Raw genomic sequence first — 21,984 nt, 5'->3', positions numbered from 1 at the left:
TGATAACGGGAAACTGTACTATTTAAGATGATTCAAAAGTGATACATTTAGAGCAAGAGTTTTAGCTACTTAGTGGGGGATTCCTCATGGAGGACTATTTGAAATAAATGCAGTTATTACATTTTTATTATTAAATACCACTTACAACTAAACCTTAACAAAGTAAATTAAATTAATCTAGTAAATAGTAATTTGGTTCGATTGGTGTTTTTGATTCATTTTTAAAGAATCGGCTCATAAGACATAAGACTGCACTGTATGTTCGTTTTCAGTGAAAAGAATCGGCTCTTATGAAGCTGAGTGTTTTGAATTACAAAAAAAGAACCGAATTATACGAGTTTCCATGTTCGACAAGCAGTATTTCTGAATAAAATCCGATTATCGGTTCCCAACCCAGAAGCTCATTCGTTATTTTGATTGAATATTGCGCTTCCCAATTGCAGGACGCAGTGAAAGCCAGGGATTGGAAGAGAGGCTGAGAGGGCGTGCGTGCGTGTGTGTGTGGTTAGCGTGTGACAGACCCCCTCCCTTTCTCCACCCCTTACCAGCACAAACAGCAGTGTGATATTTACATTTCAAACGAAATTTACTCCACCTTCGCCCTGCTAATTCACAACATTATACAATAATATTCAAGAAGCATCTGATAAATAAGACGCAGATCTGTTGTTTTCAATCTGGCGAGGACCAAAGCAAGGAATCGTTCGTCGTCCTGTCGCTTGTGACATCGGGATTCGGGAATCGCCGGATTATGATGTTTTCTTGATGTTGTATGTCGTTGGAGGTTTGGGATGGGATCTATGACGCCCTTTGGAAGCTGAAGACCCACTTTGAAAACAGCATTTTTAATTGTTTTGATAGAGATTATTCCAAGCAAACCGAGCTTAATACTTAAGATATATCTTTTCGTGAGTGTAGGATATCTATAGATATACTGAAAATACAAATAATTTGGACATCAACTCCAGCCCGCAGTGATGCTCCAGTGTCTGGACTGACTTGTAATATGCGCACTCAGACGGAAATGGAAACCTGGACATTTTAAATCATTGATCACCTGGAACTGAATCATAAACATAAACTTGCAGCCATATCATAGCTCAAGTTGACACCCAGATGTGATAGTGATCGCGTTTTCTGGGCTTCCCTGGTCTGAGGGATCACTTGTATTCATTATAAGAGCAGAACAGTCTTCTGAGGGTCCATCATGCCCACCTCTCGGTCCGGCGCGTGCTCGGTGGAATACTGGGTCGATGGCTCGCGCCGAGATGCGACAGTGGAGGATTTCTATAATATGGGGCCAGAATTAGGCAGGTAAGTGCATTACTGCATCCACTTTACATTCGTTTTGATGATATTGTGTAAATACGTAAATGCACACTATGTACCTATGATTTGATTTTTAATTGCATGACCTGTATTGTTTTTATGGCAATACTGGTTCATATATGTATCTGTAACATGAACCAATATTTGAGTGTCTTATAGTCGGTTTGTGCCAAAAAATCACAAATAATCTTTAGCCTGCAAAAATATAGCCTATCATTGTTAGAGGTTGACCTATAATCGATATATATATATATATATATATATATATATATATATATATATATATATAAATGACAAATAACCATTTTGTACTTAGTTCTTCTACAACGTTTGTAAGATATGTGAGCATTATAAGCCAAAAATGTATTATTACTAAAATCTTTATAATGGATATATTATGTTTCTTTTGTTTAAGTAGAACTTGTTATCATTGTTGTTGTGGCAGGAATATGATAACTTGAAATTAAATCTGAATAAAGAACAATGGTTTTTGTTTTAAGATTTTGTTTACATAACATATGAATGTGTTTATATTTATTATGTATATATATATATATATATATATATATATATATATATATATATATATATATATATATATATATATATATATAAGCACATGCATTTATATATTTAAGAAAAATATATACCTCCCAGGGTTGTAGATGCAAAATGTTGAGCAGTTGATGCTGTCACCTGATTTTAGTATGGCATCTTGGCTGTATGGCCTGGTGTGATATTATTCCGCACAGAGAAGCACTTCTATGGACCTAATTGTTTTTTATGTATCTAGTTGCATTGTATGACTGCAAGTACTGTACTTTGATGTTTATCACTGATTATGCTGAGGACTGTTTGTCAGACACTGATGTGTTGAAGTGTTGGATAACAAGGCAGCAGATGGAGAAATGTTGACCTGCTCTTTGAGTGCTCGTCTGATTGAGTCATTCTCTGACCATGAAAAGCAAAGACAAGATCTAGGAGACAACATGAAGACACACAAATACTATATAGTGTATAACATAATGCACCGGTGAAAAACCTTTGTGGTCTTTATAGCTGAAAGTTTGGACTACCAGTTTAATGTCCTTCTGTGGGTCTTATAGGTAAATGTAAGAGCTATATGACCTTTTCAAGAACAAGTAAAGAAAATGTAAGAAATTGAACACATAATATATATATATATAGTCCCTAAATGTAAATGTCCCATATTTACAATGTGTCAAAATTAGAAAATTCTATTTTTGATACCATTTTAAAATAAAAATAGTTTAAATATATCTCCTCCCAACCACTATAATACAGAAATAACTTTTTCTGTACCTTCTGATCACACATCACACAAGGTGATATGGGTTTATGTGTGTTTTAATGGTTTTGCAGTACAAATTTCTGAAGATTCTTCTTATAGTTCACCAAAAAAAGGGGGGGGGGGGGTTGTTCAGCCAAAAAGGAAAATTCTGCCATCACCAAACTTGTATTGGAATAAAAAATCATTGTAAACTTGATTTTTTTTTTCTTCTGTTGACAACAAAAAAGAAGAATTTTGGTAACAAAACAGCTGCTGTTTGGTTACCCACAATCTTCAAAATATCTTATTTTATGTTCCATGCATGAACAACTTGAGTAAGTGATGACTGAATGTTAATTTTTGGTTGGAACATGCTTACAAATGGGTTTTTGATTAAATCCAGAACAGAAATCTGCTAATGGGCTCAGAAAATGATCCTAATTTAAAGTGAAAAAAGTTTTCATACCCCTTTGACAGATATTTGTTTTTGTTTTAACCATGAACTCACTAAGAAGGGTTTTATTTGTTTTGTTATGTTTTTGTTTTTTGCATTACATTGCATGCAACATTCATTGTCATGACTTTCCCCCCGATTTTAGGCCATAAGTGGGTCAATGGTGAATTAAACATGCAGTGTAAATCTCTTACACCCTGTAAATCTATATTCTTGCCTTGTAGTTTTTCTGTTCTCAATGACACTGAATGTTTTGTCTCAGTTTCCATGAACATAATAGTGGTGATGGGGGAGGAAGAATGTAGGTAAGAACCTCCATTATTAGTTGAGCGGTGGAGGTCAAAGTCGTGAAATGCCAACACTTTTCTTTCTTCAAACATCTTGGTTTTATTAGCATCTTCCAATCTGTCACTTTATGCAGTGTGTTTGTGTATAGAAATTGTTATAATGCACAGTTATTGAATTTAAGATCTTTATTTAATTACTACTAAATACAGATCGCTTTGTGTTAACCACCAGGGGTGCCACATCAGTTGTGTTTCGCTGTGAAGAGAAGCAAACGGAGAAACCTTATGCTGTGAAGGTCTTGAAGAAAACTGTAAGTTGAGTTGCGATTGTAAAGATATTTTCATTTTTCCAGATATCCCAGAATGAATGTTTAATGTTATGTTCATTGTGTCATCCACTCAGATTGACAAGAAAATTGTGAGGACAGAGATCGGAGTCTTGCTGCGTCTCTCTCATCCAAATATTGTAAGATATTTATGTTCCTGGCAACATCACATTGTTATGAAATATTTCACATTCATTGTATTCTGTGAGAATATGGATGAGCTTGTTCTGACGTGACTGTTCTCACTTTATTGTCTTTCAGATTCGTTTGAAGGAAATTTTTGAAACCGAGACGGAGATCTTTCTCATCCTAGAGCTGGTGACAGGTGGAGAGCTCTTTGACAGGTATGATGTGCTCCATAAATGAAAGACAATTCGAATGTGAAACAGGGTTTCTGACATTCATCATCACTTTAAAATAGTTCACTCCAAAAGATGAGAATTCTGTCATCATAGACTCACCCTCATATTACTCCAAAACTGTATGGCTTTCTTTCTTTTGCAGAAACAAGATATTTTAAAGAATGTTTTGTGTGTCTCTACAATGAAAGTCAATGGGGTCTAAAACAACTTTCACTGTACAGAAAAAAAAAGATCACTGATTTAGCATTATTATTTCACGAGTATATTTTATTATTTATTATAAATTTGTTCCTACTTCTAATGTTTAATATTCTTTTTTTTTCAGTTTGCGTTTTAATTTAGCTTTTTAAGCAATTTTAGTACTCCAAAATATTTATTTCCATATTATTTATTAATGCATTGTTTTTTGTTTTCCATCTAATCTTTATTTTTTGGGGAATTACAAATAAAGTTGAAATAAGGTAAATATTTATTAAAATAAAATGATAAAAAAATTACTTCAGTCTTATTTCAGTTGGCAAAAAAAATTATGGTAACACTAAGTATTTATGTATAATGCATTATAACATTTGATTTAATGCCTTGTATTGCAACTTATAATGCACTGTAGATTCTCATGAATAATTGTAACCACAGTTAATACATTTTACATTATAATTAAAATGCATTATACCCTTTAAAATCGTTTATAATGCATTATACAGAAAGGCTTTAAGTAAAGTGTTACCAAAATTATTTTTAATTGTTTTAGTTTCAGTTAACTATAACAGCACTGCACAGAAGAAAGAAAATCCAAATTTGGAACAACATTAGGGTCAGTAAATGATGGCATCATTAAGCAATGTGATTTATCGAGAGATGATCTGCCACAATGCAATGATACGACGAGGACCAAATGTTTCTCCTTAGATCTTGCATTGGTCCTCAGCCCAGGAATCTCATTTATTCTTTATCGGCAGCACCTCTCTGGCTCAAGGTCTTAAAGCTCAGTGGGCTTTCTGTCTGTTCTTCTACCCAGCAGTGAGACGTAATTGAATAAAACAAGTTCCCGATAATTGGTTTAAGTGGGTTTGGTGCAGAGCAGGAGCAGGATGTGTTTGCCTACACACATCCACACACTGCTAAACAGAGCATTAAATCCTGCCAGATCCACACACACAGACGCCTAAACATCAGCTGTTCATGTCTGAAAACATACGATAGTCTATATACGTGCTGTGATGTTTTTTATGCTGAATTTGTCGTGTGCTGTTTCAGGATTGTGGAGAGGGGCTACTACAGCGAGAGAGATGCAGCTCACGTTATCAAACAGATCCTGGAGGCTGTGGCGGTAAGACCAAATGAATCATGGGATATAATAATGTGCTTTTCTGCCACACAGAGATTTGCTATTCATGTTTCAAAGGCAATAATGGTAATGTTGATGTTTAGCCTTTAAAGAGGAACACAAAATGGCTCTTTTGAAGTAAAGGAGTCTGATGTACTGGGTAGACATAGTCTAATATTAACAATACAAAAGTGCAAAAATGCTACTTTCAGAAACTGCCCTGGTTTTGGTGCCATTCACTTCCATTGTTAGTGTCTCATGTAAGCTTGACAAGTGCTTTTCTTTAAAAAAATAAAAAGAATTATTAAAATTATTAAGCCACATATGCTGTGATATTCTATAAGAGTACATTAGTGCAGATCCATTTTTTCAGCGACACTGGTTCCGGAAGTATTTCTCCCATTAATTTACCCATGGGGATTTAAAAAAAAAAAGCTTGTTAAAGCATTATAACAAATTTTAACTGCTTCGAACTAATTGTTTGAAAATCGTTGGAAAATGAGGTGATATTAATTGCATATTTGGAGAAAACGAAAGTGTTTTTTGACCTTGCATGCATGTAAATCTGTTCTTTTGAAACAAGATTAGAAGGCTTAAAAATGGTATAAAAGTGGCACTTTAAGTTAATTGCAGAATATGCTTATATATACGAATTATGGCATTCGCAATGCTTCATGGAATTGGGTGGAGTGTCTCTTTTGATGTCTTTTGCTTGCTGATTGGTGGAATTTTCTGTGCAGCATTGTGGGTAATGTAGTTTCTCACCAAAAAATTCTAAATTCAAACATTTTCAAATAATCTAACCAGCATGATATGATGGTACGTGTTATGAAGGACACAGTTATTTAAATGCATTCTCAGCCGGAGGATTACTGTGTAGCCTATGTGTTGGCATGGCTGAACACATGTCCAGTGATGGGCTGACAGTGGAGGGGCTTGGAGATGTGGGTCAGTCACTTGTCGTCACTCAAAAGTGAATGGTAGAGTAAGCGGATGTGTGTGCAGAGCTGCTAGTGAAAAATAATCTTCTCAGGAAAAAAAAACCTTGCAATTTTTCCCCCAGCTTTTAATCTCTCTGAGCAGGAGGAATGTAGGCTGGCGTTACATAACAGCTCAGCAACCCGACAATGAAGAAACAATGCAGAGGCCACATTTATGTGTTAAATGTTTGCGTGTGCCGATCGGATCTGCTTAATCCACTTGGTCTGTAGCCTTATTCGGACGGGACTAGTTTTACAAGGGGTCGTTTGGTGTTTGTGAAATTTGAGAAATTTGTGTTTCACAGGCTTACTTGGTGATTAATCCCGTACTAATCTGCTACGTCTGTGTTTCTCTCACACAACCTCTGTAATAATTCCAGAGCAAATTACCTATTGTTTTTCAGCAAACTTTGTGATCCTCTGAGAAAACTAATCCCATCTGAATTTTTTTTTTTTTTTTACAGGGCATTTCTTGTTTTGGCCAATGTAAATTATTATAGTCCGTGCACGTTTGATATATTTAATGCAAATAAATCAAATATATAAAAAATTATTGATATATTTAATACAAAAAAATAAAATTAAATAACAATAATAAAATAAAGAGCCAGATCACATATGTTAAAAGGTTACGACTGGCCACTGTAATATCAGTGTCAGTTAAAATACCTTTAAGGGACTCTGGTTAAGATTATTTACTTTCATTTCCGAACTCAATTAGGCTACATAATGGTTTAATTACATATGCACCTTTGTGTAAATTTAACATGGGTTTATAAAAAAAAAAATAATAATAATAATAAATAAAGTCACCACACATTAACATGGTTTCACTAAACTAGTCATTTAGCTTCACCATGGTATTTGTGTGCTTATACTAATAATAGTAATTAATCCACATGACTATCTACCTTTTTCTTGTCGTACAAATGGGCGCGGCCATTTGTAAATTCTATGGGTCTGGCTTCTGGTCTCATCTGCGTCCATTCCGGATAGCTATTTTTAGCTGAACAATAAGCTACAGTTTGTTTTGCTGCTTGATATTGAAAGTTGGTGTGTCTTGTCATATTTTTAATGTATTTTCTTAATAATGAGCACACTGGTTCGTAGTGCAAACCGTTTTACCATTTACTCCACGTTGTTATTCTCCTCGTTATTTACTTAAAGCGACTAATGAACCAGAACCGTGTTAAAGAAAAAGGAGGACAGGCAATGCACGCATGATCTCTGTGCAGGGGCGGTTCTAGTGAGGGATGGGTTTGTCCTGTAAACTATATATATATATATCAGACAAACACATTTTTAAAGCCCCTACGATTATGTTGAGTATATGAATGCAAGGACCAATCAGAGGCATTCAGATGAGTCATTTCTGAAACACGCTGTTTTGTCACTGGTCTTGCTGGCTGACTGAATTCTCTGGCTAATTCTCTCAACAACAAAGTGAAGCTGTATACACTCTAAAAACTGCTGGGTTGAAAACAACCCAATTTGGGTTATTTTGACAACCCAGCGCTGGGTCAAAAAGGGACGAACCCAGCGCTGGGTTGTTTTAACCCAACCAGTTGGGTTATCATATTTAACCCAGCCTGCTGGGTTGCCTTTTTTATGGTTTAAAATGACTATATTGCAGGGTTTAAAAAAACAGAGCGGGTGTTTTTTTATCAGTGTATTTCAGAAGAAAAACTACTGTATTTAGAAAATGTTCGATATCATTTCGCATGTGCTTGATAAGGCAGCGTTTGAGAGCTCAGCACCGCTCTGCAGCCGTTACCGGAGAAACCTACCTCTCTCGCTCTTAGCGCCTCCTGCTGGCAGAAAATAAACTCGCAGAGTGCAGCCATGTGGGAAAACAATGCATTTCTACGTTAAAATTAACCCAAATTGAGCTAGGCATTAAACCTACAAATGTTGTTCATTTTAAATATCACTTTTACACACAAATAATAATAACCAAAAGGAAAATATTTATTAAAAACAAGAGAAAAGTCAAAAAGTAACATGTTAGAAGAAATGCAGAAAAGGATGGCATTAACAGCTACAGAATTCATAAAGCATTGAACATTTGATGAATATAACTTAAAATCAAATTGGACTTTGTTCAATTGTATATATTGTATAAAAATATACGAAAACACTTATACAATAAATTTACAATTAGTTAGGTTTTTTTCCAACTATTCTGGCATGACAGTACACAAATAAATCACAACATTAACTTTGATATTATAACATTTAACAGACGCATGTGTGTGTGTGTGTGTGTGTGTGTGTGTGTGTGTGTGTGTGTGAAAGAATGTGAGCAGGTGTATGAATGACAGAGTGTAAACTCTTCTACTAAACAACACAGAAAAAGCATTTAACTTTTTTTTTTTTAAACAAATTATGCACTTACAGTTTGTTTCATAGTCCATGAATACAGATCATGCATCACGGTCAATTTTCATGATCTCTTTAGCATAACTGATGTAATCATGAAGAAACCCCATCAGCACAGCATCTGACATCTTCTACATCATCCAGGGCAGCGTCCTCCTTTAAAACCACTGCTGCATCAGTTTAGAGGAAAGAAGATTCTCCTCTCTGACCAGGATTCATCCCAGTCACCGCCTGTTCTTCATCAGTGGCCTAAGAGAAACACATTTGAAAAAATTAAACATTTAATTAAACTATCCATTTTCAGGTAGAGGTGTATTCACATCCGTAAGGATAGGTAAATAATCGGTTTTAAAGTTTCAACACTTTGTGCGGTTGTTTAATGTCTCAGTCCACCACAGCGCTCCAGAATGCTATAATGGTAGCACTAGTGTGAGGACATGCGATATTGTTTGAATAAATATTGCTTTCAGAAAGCTTCTTTACTGAAACATTAAAACAGACATGACATTCACATACCTCACAATATTCACGTACATGGAGGGCTGCTCTTCAAACCGTTAGTTCACCAAATAATTAAAATGTTTATAATTTACTCTCCTCATGTTTTTCCAGACTCATACAAAATCTGCTCATTTTTTGGAAAACATATATGTGTGAATATATTTAATATTCTCTTTTTGTGTCCTCCATTGCTGGTCTGGGAGACCAGTATTTTATTTTGAACATACATGTTTGCTATCATATAATTTAAGATGTATTCATATATAAATATCAGAATTTACTTCTACAATAACTCTATATTTATGAAGCTTGAAAATACTGATTATCTAAACTATAAATGGATTAACAAATATTATGAGAAAACTAAAAATATATTAATTTATGTTGTAAAGACAGACAAAAGTCTTATAGGTTTGGAATGACTTGAGGGCAAGTAAATTATTTTTTGTGTGAACTTTACCTCTAAGAGCGAAGACCAAGAATAATGACTCTCCAAATCAGACAAGACAACTCCAAAGTTGGTTTGAGTTCTGCAATAAAAAACACAGACATCAATGTTCTTAATGAAATGAGCACGTAATCACACTGTTGTTGCATCAAAATGTGAAGTAAACTGGCAGGAGACAACAGAAAAATTTATTTTCTAAAAATAACTTACATAAAATCTCAAAGGAATGATGCTCTCCCATGTCTCTTGCTTTTAACATCTACAAAAACAAAAAACAAACATTATCTTACTCTTAGTAAAACACAACAACAACGGATAACATGAAATTATGAAGTTTACTTGCCTTATATGATCTTTCCCTCTCTTCAGAAGAAGCTGAGAAAACCACCTCCTTACACAAGCAGACTTGTGTGTCCTTAACTCCAGTTAGTTTGAGTTCTGCAAAGAGGGACATCAATGGTTTCAATAAAATATTAACATATACATACATACATATATAAAATCACACTGTTTTTGCATCAAAATGTGAAGTTAACAGGCAGGACACAACAGAAACATTAGTTTTCTAAAAAAAAAAAAGTAATATTAATTTAACTCACATCAGTCTCAAAAGAATGAAGTTATCTTGTCTCTGGATTTCAACATCTAAAAAACACACACATTATTTTAGTCTTAGTAAAAAAGATAACTTGATGTTATTCTGAAGTTTACTCTCCTTAAACCGTCTGTCCCTCTCTTCAGAAGAACACATCCTCCTCATCCTCACACAGGTCTGTGACTCCTCACACAAACAGCTTCTGTGTCTTTAACTCTCAGCGCGAGGACAATGAAGACAGGAGCTGGACAAGTCTGAAATATTACATGTAAAACATACATTTAACAGTTACCACTTCAACAGCCTCTAAATAATTATGCTAGTCTTTACTACACAATGTCGTTTCCTTTAGGAGACAAACATACATTCAGTTTAACCGCGAAAAAAAAAAAGACAAATTCACATGAGCGTAACCGTGACCATAACCGTCTGTTAACGTCTCAAAGAGAACAGATAATGTAAAATCTTATGTAAATATGACAAAATACATTCACAGACGTTATATTAAAAGTACATCCTCCGTTCAGTAACGTTACATGAGGCAGTTAAGACCTCCGTGTCCGAGGCGAAAACCGCGTCCGTTTTTTTGAAAACCGCGTACGTTTTTTTTATATATAACGTATATAACGTTAAGCTCCTTTGTTTCCGCCTTTCATAAAACCTTCCGCCTTTCATACAACCGGGTAAACAATAAAAGATAACTTTACATTTTGAATATTTAACGTTACTTACCATAGGCTTTCACTCGCTTCTCGCTTCTATCATGCTGAGAAAATGGCGGCTGCTCGCACTGGAGACGTACGATTTTGACGTGACGTGCGTGCTCTCCTTCACGTCCGCGTCCTCAACCCACCCCGCTGGGTTAAAAAAGAAAGTTATTTTCAACCCAAACTTGGGTTAAAACATCCCAAAGTACTATCCAACGGCCTCAACCCAGCAGTTGGGTTGAAAAAACAACCCAGCGTTTTTTAGAGTGTAAATGTAAGTAAGATATTCATTTCACAGTAGTAAACAGCTTTAGAGATTATTATGGGAGTTTTTGAGAGTGCATGAACTCGCTGGACTGAAGTGAAAACGTTCGTTGATAATGTAAACATTCCTTGCTCCCTTTTTTTACAATAATAAAAAAATAACATCTGGTACTTGAATAAAAAGACGCATTTTTATGCAAAGTTAATAGATTACACTATTATGTTAGTTCTACTTGAGAACTAGCATAATCTATAAAGGTGCAAAATGCATTTACTTGCTCATATTTGAGAATGAAGATATTCTGTGACATATTTTGGGAATATTTTGAATATGTACATCTTATGTTTAACAGACAAAACTATAGTAGCCAAGTAATAAACACAGTTACACCTGTGTGTTGCAACATAGCTGTCAAATTCAATATAGTTAGCACAGCACTGTCTTTTAGTTTAAATCTTTCTGAAAATCCCTGTGGAATTGTGACTTGTTTGTAAACACATCTGCAGTAAAAATTAAGTGAACAAATGACAGAGTTCGGTAACACTTTAGAATAGGTAACACCTATTAGTTGCTTATTAGCATGCATATTACTAGATTATTAGCCTAATGCCTTATTCTACTTAAGATTATTCTATATCCCTAATCTTACCCAATACCTAAACCTAACAACTACTAAATATTAATAAGCAGCAAATTAAGAATTTCTTGAGAGAAATGTCGTAGTTAATAGTTAACAAGTGTTACCTTTTCGAAAGTGTTAGCCAGAGGTCTTACTGACTTGGTCTGGAATTAAAAATAAAGTTCATCCACTCTTTCCTAATGTTGGGATCAGAAGGAATGTTTTTTCAGATCTTCGCACTTCACAGCATTTTCTTATCTTCAGTGTCATCTTTATTGTATGGTTTCTGCATAGACCTGCGAGTTCGCCTCTTGTTTACACTAAATGCCTGCATTGGTGGGCGGGGCTAAACAGGCAGAAATGTAGAATCAGGAGTTGATCTTCTTCAGTGGAGGTGTTTATCCATACTATTTCATCATAAAGTGGCACATTCCACAAGCTGTCGTTTTGGCAGACTGCCTTCAATATAAGCTGTTTTTAGACAAATGAGAAAGTGGTGAGGTCTGAAACAAGATGTTTTTTATAGTACAGTGACCTTTTATATGTGAAAAGATCAAGTGAATTTTGATTTCTCTGGTCATGACCCCTTTAACACAAATTAATCATCAAAAAAGGACAATTTAATAAAATGAAAAAAATACAATTTGATTAAAAAGAATTTCAATAATAAATTTACAAAATTATTTTTTAGAAATTAAGATGCTGGAGAACTGTATGAATTAAAATTTTATTGCAGAAGTACATTTTTAGTGTACAATAGTAATATATCTCTGTCTTAATTTATTCAAGTTAGCCCAGACTTTTATTTTGGTGGTTTGTCCTGAAAGGTGCAGTAGGAGAGCTTGGAAAATGCTAACTTTTGTCTGATAGCACTGAGAGCGAAGGTCCCACCCTCCCTGCAAGTTGCATTCCAAAGCCACGCCCCCTGAACGCTTAAACACACACCAGACGACCAGAGACAACATTACTACAATACATCATGTGTCATTCACTGGTGAGAAAACTTTATAGCACAGTTAGTAAAAGTACTACATTACCAGGAAGGAAGATCAGGTTTTTGATGTTTGTCTGCCATTTTCGCTTTGTCTACACAGCGTACGTGAACACGCTGATGATGTATCCTGTCTGTGCGAACAGGGTGCGCAGAGGTATGCAAATACATATTTGACAGGCAGGTAGGAAAGCCAATCATAATTTTTGATTGAATTAATATTTTTTGGTCCGACGCCTTTTACAGAATATATAAATACATATAAATATTTAGACCACTTAACTTAATGATTGCTACCGGGATGTGGAGAGATTTTCAACCAGCATAACAAAAACTAATTCTGAAGACTATCAACTATTGCACCTTGAAGATCTTTGAGTTTCAGTGTGTTTGACGGTGGCTTTTCTCAAATGAAATTGTGTAAAGCTGGTGAAGTGCCTTTCAGAGCAGCTCTGGAAATAAAGTATTTAGGAGACGCAGACGCTGAAAACATTGTGAGCATCACGTGTGTTTGAGTTTGTGTAGATGAAACTGTCACTCATTCACACAGAGGCATGGCACTCATTTACTGTCACTTTTATTTCGGCTGTGAGGCTGTTATAGATTAATCCATATCGAGTAAAAAGTACAAAGCTTATCATTGTTATTGATATATTTTAGAGCAATCTCAATATGATATTGTTTATCGTCAAGCCCTAGCTAAGCTAGTCCCATAGAAAATGCTATTTTGACTTTGCAAAACCAACTAGCAGCCACAGAAACAACTTCACAGCAGACTGCTAAATCCAGTCGTAACACATTGGCAACCACAAAGCAGCACCCTGGCAAACACCTTAGTGTTGTGGTGGTGAGTTGACTCACAAATGTAGAAAATCTAGTATTGTTTATAATTTTCCAAATTATTTGGCCTGATATTTAAACATTAAATAAAAACACCACCATCCCAAACCTGTTCGAACCTTCTTACAGTGTAACAAAACTCCAGAAGCTTATTTCAACAGAGCACAGAGTGTGTAGCAGAACTGACTCACCTCCGGTTTTCACACTAGTCATGTGCTAAAACACAAGAGTGACTCCTGCCGCCTTCAATTTACACTCTGTCATCTGCCAAACACTTTCTGTACTTCTGTAGGGATCTGCTAGGCTCACATTTACCAGGAAATCATTGTCTCCTCACCACCATGATGTACTGTTATATTTTTGGAATTGTGTTAAAGGAACATCATCTGTCTTGTGCCTTCAAACACAAAATGAATTAACACGGGCTGACACCATATGAGTCATCCCCGCACTCATCAGACTGCAGATCACAGACATCCATGCCTCGATAATGGAGAACAACCCCATGATCTCAACAGAGTGCTAGAAAAACCACTTTAGGGAAGACAGGAGGCTTGAAAGGTTCAGGCATCTCTCATCCTCATAGACAGTCTACAATCTGCAGCATCTGGAACTCAGAGATTCAGCCAAAACGTCTCAGTCACCATGCAAAAGCATGGAAAAGTGCAACACGGATATTCTTAAAGTGGTTCATTTTATGTTCCACAGAGAAAAGAAAATCATACAGGTTTGTTATGACATGAGGGCGAGTAAATGAGAAGAGAATTTTGATCTTTCAGAGAAATATTCCTGTAAAGTGAGGAGATGCTGAATACAGAGTCTGTCTCTTCCTTCATGACAGCTGTTTTAACAGAGAACTGCTCCAGACTGCTTCATCTTCCCCTCCTACACTCCATCAGGACTTCAGAGAACCGTGGATGTCATCTACAGTCACACACAATCAGACACACATACCTGTTCCTAGAGCTGTATAATAAGTCCTAATTAATTCAATAAACATAGCAAATTACCTCTTAGAGCAGCTTTGCTGAATGAGGGGTGGTGGGGGGTTTGCAGAAATGCTGATTACTCTGTGAGATGAAGAAAAATGCAGATTTTTTTCAATGTTGCTGCAGTCACATTCGGCAGGTTTTCACTGTTGATCCAGTTAATCCATGATGCTCCTTCCATGATTTAGTGAAGTCTGGCAGATTCCACTAAAATTCGCCAAAGAAAGCTTGTTATAAAGGGATACTTTTTTGTAAAATTGAAAATTCTGTCATTGTTTACTCTCCCTTATGTCATTCTAAACCTGCATGACTTATGATATTTTGAAGAATGTTAAGATTGCATTTGTCCATATAATGAAAACACTGGAGTCAGATGTTTTAAACCCCATCAGTGTATGGGGGTAGAGCATTAAAAGTAGCTAGTGTTACCTAATCAGATTACTTTTTTAAAGTAACTTGTAAAGTAACGCATTACTTTTTAATTTGTAAGGAAATATCTGTGCTCATTTTTCAATTCAAGTAATGCCAGTAAAAAAAAAAAAAAATTCCATGCCTTGACTGACAGCTCTCACGTCACCATGTAAAGGTCCTTGCACAATTCTGAAATTTTCGCATGTGTTTTTTTATTTTTATTCGTCATTCTTTCCTATCAAAATGCTTGCTGTGGATGCAAAAATGCTGAAAATCGATCCTGGTCCTAATTTTTTTACGATGGATGAAATTTTTGGAGGCAGTGTGTAAACATTCAGGCGAGAATTTCGGACTCTGTGCGATGGCCTTATGCGCAAAGGTTTAGTTTGTGCTGTGTGAATATGATGCATACTGTAGTTCTAGACTAAATATGAACATGTATTTATTCATCTCACCTGCACAAAAACAAATCCAGTATTCCTCTAAATGAATACAGACAGTTAAATGTCATCTCTGAATATTATACAAACCTGTGATAATTAAATATGTTAAATAAGACAAATATAATTTTATATTTAATCCTATTTTGCCATTGTCTTTTGCTACTGACCTTCAATGATCCAATTCAACCATGCTAATCAAAAATACACATTTATTTTAAGTTTTTGTTATTGCTGAATAGTGTTGAACTTTTTTCTCTTGTGTCATATTCTTAGTGCCATTTGTTTGAGCTGCACCCTCGACTGTACAGACATGAATGTACATTTCCGTCAGGTGTATTTATTTCACTTTTGTTGTGAAAGGGCAGAAAAGCTAATAATAATTAAAAAAAACTTAATAATAAAAAAGCAAAGCCTTTCCAGATTAAAAAAGTAACTTAAAAATAATGTCATGCATTAATTTCCGTAAAATGTAACTTGATATTATTGTAATTTTTATAACAATTTTGCATTAGAATTTAATTTTTATATATTTTCTGTTTTCATTTATATTTTTTATTTTACATTTTCACACTTGTCATGTTTATTTTTCATCTATATACAGTAGTTTTTATTACATTTAAACCAAATTAAAAGTATAAATGTTTCTTTGGGAACTGATTTTAGTTATTTCTATATTGGTTATTTTTAAGTTATTTTTTTTTTTCCAAGTAACATTTATTTGTTCATTTTAGTTTTAGTGAACTATAATAACCTTGGTTGTGATACCTCTGTTCTGTTTATTTTGCAGTACTTACATGAGAATGGAGTTGTCCACAGAGACCTTAAACCAGAAAATCTTCTCTATGCTGACTTGTCAATAGATGCCCCTCTTAAGATAGGTAAGAAACTGTGTACTCATACTTTACATTGAATCAGTTAGTATTTTGATGCAGAAAATTTTATCTTTCATTAATAAATGGATTTTATTAATTCAAGCTTTTCTGTAATGTCCACAGCGGACTTTGGTCTTTCTAAAATAATCGATGAGCAAGTCACGATGAAGACAGTATGTGGGACCCCCGGTTATTGTGGTGAGTCAAAATGTAATTTAAAGTTTTATAGTTTTAATCACCCTATTACTGACTTCCTTATTTTTACACGTACGGCTGTGATAAAAGTCATTCAGTTGTCCACAAGCAAGCAGTTCCAGTGAATGACTAATAAAGTTTCATCAGCCAATTCATTTGCAATCATTTGCCTCTATTGTCACATCCAGCTCCTGAGATCCTCAGAGGAAATGCTTATGGTCCTGAGGTTGACATGTGGTCGGTGGGAGTCATCCTTTATATTTTGTGAGTAATGCATTCATGTTTATTCATTTAGTGGTCGCATTTATCTGACTTGAAAATGCACTGTATACCCATATTTCTCAGAAATATGAGAGGAACAAACTGAAAATTTACATAATTTGACGAATCAGTTCATGGAACATTCCTGCAGCTCAAATATTAGAGTGTGGCGCTCGAAACACCAAGGTCATGGGTTCGAATCCCAAGGAATGCATGAACTGATATAAATGTGTACCTTGGAATAGGATTATTATATTGAGATTTCCTTATTACTTATTAGATCAAATTCATTTAGAAGTCGGCATGTAAGCAAATTCCAAAAATATATGCTTTTTAAAAAAAGAATTTAGTACCTTTATTCAGCAAGCATGCATTAATTTGATCAGTGACAGTAATGACATTTACATTGTTACAACATTCTACTGATCTATGAATTTTCCACAAAAACATGAAAGCTGCACAATTGTTTTCATTGATCATTAATAAGAAATGATTCTTGATCAGCACATGATTTCCAAGACTGAAGATGCTGAAAATTCAGCTTTGCCATCACAGAAATATATATTTTTTATATATTCGAAATAGATTAAAATAGAAGAGTTATTTTAAATTGTTATAATATTTCACCATTTTCACTTTGAGTGTGTTTCCCCTTCACTTCAGTGTTCAAATTATAAATTGCATTCATCTGTCTCTGTTCTTTCTTCCTCTGCCCTCAGGCTGTGTGGGTTTGAACCATTTTTCGATCCAAGGGGGGATCAGTACATGTACAGTCGCATTCTGAACTGCGATTATGAGTTTGTCTCCCCCTGGTGGGATGAAGTATCTCTCAATGCAAAGGATCTGGTGAGTACTGAGTGTGTGCTCACACATCATTGTCTTGTTTGTAATGCTGTTGTTCATGCACTGCTGACTGATTTCAGATGGGATGAGAGAGAACAGTCCGCATCTCCATCAAAATATCAACAGCCGACTCAGATGCTGATTTGATTATTCAATCATCCGAGCTTTTCCGCTCTTTGTTTATTCACCATTAGCTGTTGGTTATGTTTGTTTGATGTTGTCTGTAGGTTAGTAAGCTCATAGTGATGGACCCTCATAAACGGCTCACAGTGAAACAGGCTCTGGAGCACCCATGGGTGCTTGGAAAAGCAGCACGGTTCTCCCACATGGACACAACACAAAGGAAACTACAGGAATTTAATGCTCGGCGCAAATTAAAGGTCAGCCACCAATAAAAGTGTCAAAAACTTGAAGAAAATGTAGTCTACTGTCGAGATTTGTAATGTCCTCTTTGTATTCAAGATGTTTGCATATAATTTTGATTTTAATCAAAGTTATAATTCTACTTTTAAATAATTATTTTACTTTTATATGTGTATATCCTAATCTTTAAATATATTTATCAAGGTAAAAATATTGGGTATTATTCATTCATGCATATGAATAATGACTGACATTTTATGTTTTTTTTTAATGTAGGCAAATGACTTTGATTTGGTGGACAAAAGTATTATTATTTTTGACAATAATTAAATATTCACAGGCATTTAAGAAGCTTTGTTGAAATGTACTCTTTTTAATAAATTATAAAATAACTACTTAAAGGGATAGTTTACCCGAAAATGACAATTCTGTTATCATTTACTTACCCTCATGTCATTGCAAACTGATAATACTTTAATCTTTGAAAGACAAATTAAAAAAATTTCAATTAAACCTGGAAGGTTTCCATCCCTCATCATATAAAGTAATCATTTTAAAAAGTAATCGAGTTTTATTAAACAACACAATTCATATGAATTTTTATGACGCCTTCATTACCTTTATAGCTTCTTTGGGATTTCAATTTAGATACACAATTTTTTAGGTTTCATTAAAAATATTAATATATAATTTGTGTTTCGAAGATTAACCAAAGTCCTATGGGTTTGCGAAGACATGAGGATGAGTAATTTTCGTTTTTGGGTGAAATGTCCCTTTAAACATTTTTTTTTTCATTACTCTCATTATTTTAATGAGGCTTCTTTCTTCATTATGATATCAAGAGAGTCGTGTCAAGCTGAAATTTTTGGCTTTATGCATCAAAATCCATTTAAAAACATGTTGTGTGTTCATTCCATTGTGAACACGAATTGCATTTTTTAAATTATTTTTTTAATAAATCTATATAAAGGCCAAAAAATAATACCATTGATATTTAAAGAGGTATTTCACCCAAAAATAAAAATTCTGTCATAATTTACTCACCCTCGGTTTGTTCCAAACTGGCTATGAAACATAAAATAGAATATTTTGAAGAATGTTTGCAACCATTGACTTTCAATATAACAGGGGAAAAAACACTATGGAAGTCAATGGCTACCACTTGGTTGCACACGTTCATCAGAAGAAAGTAACTCATACAGGTTTGGAACAACTTGAGAATGAGTAAATGATGACAGAATTGGTATTTTGGCATCAAATGTTGTTCAGTGTAGCATATTATGCTATGATTTCTAAACTTTATTTACTAGCAGAATCGTGAATATTCTATTAAAGCTGCTTACACTAATCATGAGTTATTCTGTCCACAGGCTGCTATGAAAGCTGTGGTTGCCACAAGCCGGATGCATGAGGGCTCACGACGGCGGACGGACAGCTGCGAGATGCCCAATGCCGACAAGACCTCACGCCAGAGCAGCATACAGAAGGACAACACGCTGGATTCTCAAAGAGAGCCCATTCCCATTAAAGAGGGATCAGAGCAGGCTGAAGACGGGCCACAGAGACCCTCGAGTGCCCCCGTCCACCCTACCCATAAATCTAAAGCTTCTGGCCCCCCTGGCCCCATGCCCACTCGCCCACCCCTGATAGCAGAGGGACACCGGCAGACCTCTGTCCTTCTGAAGGCTCCAGTGGTTCGGCCCAGGGTGCCCAAGAAGAGCTGCTCAATGGTTCCCGGAGGCAAACACGAGCCTTCGACAGTGAGCACCACCCCACCAGGTCCCAAGAACCTCAGTAATGGTTTCACCATGAGCTTGGAAGCGGGCGGCAGCACAGCAGAATGTCAGTAGCCTGGATGATCTATAGATTTGGATTCACGTGGAAGACAAAAACGATGCTTTGACAACACACTGAAAATTTCCTCTTCCATTTTTGCCATGGGATGGCTATTTTGATACTGATGTATGATGAGCTCTTCATATGGAGGCATGTGGCTTTTGTGGCAACTTTAGGTTAGCGGCAGAGCAAAATTTTCATTTTTCTCTTTGCACAAGCATTGTGAATAAGATTGTCTCTCATCGAAACTGAAATTAATTTTGCTTTTTTTTCTTTTGCTATCATATGCAACTGTCCAAATAATCCTATTCTCTCTCTAAAGGTAGTGAGGATCATGTATCTGTGATGTTGTGATAGTGTATATTTGTTTAGGAATGATTTATAAAAACCCTAAAATTTGTATTGCATACACTATTCATAAATGAATATATAGATAGATAGATATATATATATATATAATGTATCTTTATATGTCTTTCCCCAGTTTTAATTCAGACTTTTTGTATTAGCACATCACAAAAAAAATGCTCTGATGGTTTGTAAAAGCTCTTAAAGACTAATGGAAGATATACGTAACGGATTAGGTTTCTCCCGGCTCATCTTGGCAGAATTGATGTCATTCAGGGTTACCACCCCCTTCTTCTCTCATCGAGACTTGGGAAGGTTTTGCTGAAAATTGCACCTAAACTGCCACTGTACTATAAGAAATCTTCTCTATGAGGTGGAATTAATAAAGCTAGTACGCTTCAGCCACACTGTCTACCTCTTTTACTGTACAGGGGCTTCCAACTTCTCTAATAGGAAATTCTGTAGAGATCTACTTTTGAGGATAGTAGGCAGGGAAGAATATTTTTCAATGTTGAATGTCGAAGGGCTGTTTTTGTGAACTTTATGTAGGCTATATTTATCTGCCTCTATGAACATGTAACAGCGTTGTGAAATGTTTCTATATATAATATAGATGCTTTTGTCATTCTGCTTTATTTTGATCTTTGCCAAGCAAGAATGCTTTGTACATAACTGCGGACATAAACAGTAGCCTGACTAGACATCACTGGAACATTATGGTTATGTATGAATAATATTACTAATTTAAAGTTAAGCTAAATGACAGAATTCTGTGTTCTAATGCCAGCCAGTGTAGATGCTATTTATGTTTGAGCAGAAGTTTCCATGTTTCCAAGATTAATAAATTGTGTTATCAGATGCTTTCTACTTTTTGAAGTGAGTTTATATGCTTTTTAGTAGCTCACATGCTGACCGTGACAATTTCTGCTAGTACACATCAATCTATTTTGGGTTTTCTGCTTAAGGCGCCTGGGTCAGGTGTCTTAGAAAAACTATGACCAGAATGTTTTTAATATTATTTCTCTAATTGGCAGCATAAAAAAAAGTAAAGACACTGAAACTATAAGCCAGTGTAAAAAAAAAAAAAAAAAAAAAAAAAAAAAAAGGAAAAGAAAAGAAAACAACAATGCACATTATTTACATATTTCCTGGCATGATGCTATAATAATGGTTCAGCTGATGTCATGCAAGGGTCATAAGTTTTGTATATAAAAAATAGTATAATTTTATATAATAAAGTTTATAGAATAAAATACTTCAATTTGACATTAATATAAAATTACAATTACATAAAACTGGCAATTTTGTTATTTATTTATGATATACTATCCAATGGTACAATTAAAATACAGATCAATAACAACTGACCCACACGCGCGCGCGCGCGCGCGCACACACACACACACACACACACACACACACACACACATATATATATATATATACATATATATATATATACATATATATATATATATATATACATATACATATATACATACATATATACATACATATACATATACACATATACACATATACACATATAGATATATATATATATATATATATATATATATATATATATATATATATATATCTATATATATATATATATATATGTATGTATATATGTATGTATATATGTATATGTATATATACATACATAAACATGGCAGAGCTTCAAAAAGATCGTGTGCTTTGCTTAGATGGGGTCATAGC

The 21,984-nt window shown here is 34.8% G+C and overlaps 1 protein-coding gene and 1 long non-coding RNA gene across 2 annotated transcripts; one reads left to right on the top strand and one right to left on the bottom strand.

The window, feature by feature from the left end:
* Positions 1-515: 515 nt before the first annotated feature.
* LOC127967802 (calcium/calmodulin-dependent protein kinase type IV-like) lies at positions 516-21,125 on the top strand. Its single transcript, XM_052568496.1, has 11 exons — positions 516-1,314; positions 3,594-3,672; positions 3,765-3,827; positions 3,949-4,031; positions 5,307-5,379; positions 16,332-16,422; positions 16,540-16,614; positions 16,800-16,875; positions 17,592-17,718; positions 17,943-18,095; positions 19,449-21,125. Exons 1-11 carry the CDS (start codon positions 1,208-1,210, stop codon positions 19,926-19,928), a joined length of 1,407 nt encoding a protein of 468 aa, XP_052424456.1. The 5' UTR covers positions 516-1,207; the 3' UTR covers positions 19,929-21,125.
* LOC127967803 (uncharacterized) lies at positions 8,308-11,185 on the bottom strand. Its single transcript, XR_008155831.1, has 5 exons — positions 11,012-11,185; positions 10,284-10,533; positions 9,895-10,122; positions 9,697-9,766; positions 8,308-8,984 (listed from the first exon to the last, which is right to left on the bottom strand). It is a non-coding gene; the product is annotated as an uncharacterized LOC127967803 (long non-coding RNA).
* Positions 21,126-21,984: the final 859 nt, after the last annotated feature.

The sequence above is a fragment of the Carassius gibelio genome, chromosome B11 (genome assembly GCF_023724105.1).
Source record: "Carassius gibelio isolate Cgi1373 ecotype wild population from Czech Republic chromosome B11, carGib1.2-hapl.c, whole genome shotgun sequence".
NCBI classification, from domain to species: Eukaryota; Metazoa; Chordata; class Actinopteri; order Cypriniformes; family Cyprinidae; genus Carassius; species Carassius gibelio.
This window is presented reverse-complemented; position numbering and strand designations above follow the sequence as displayed.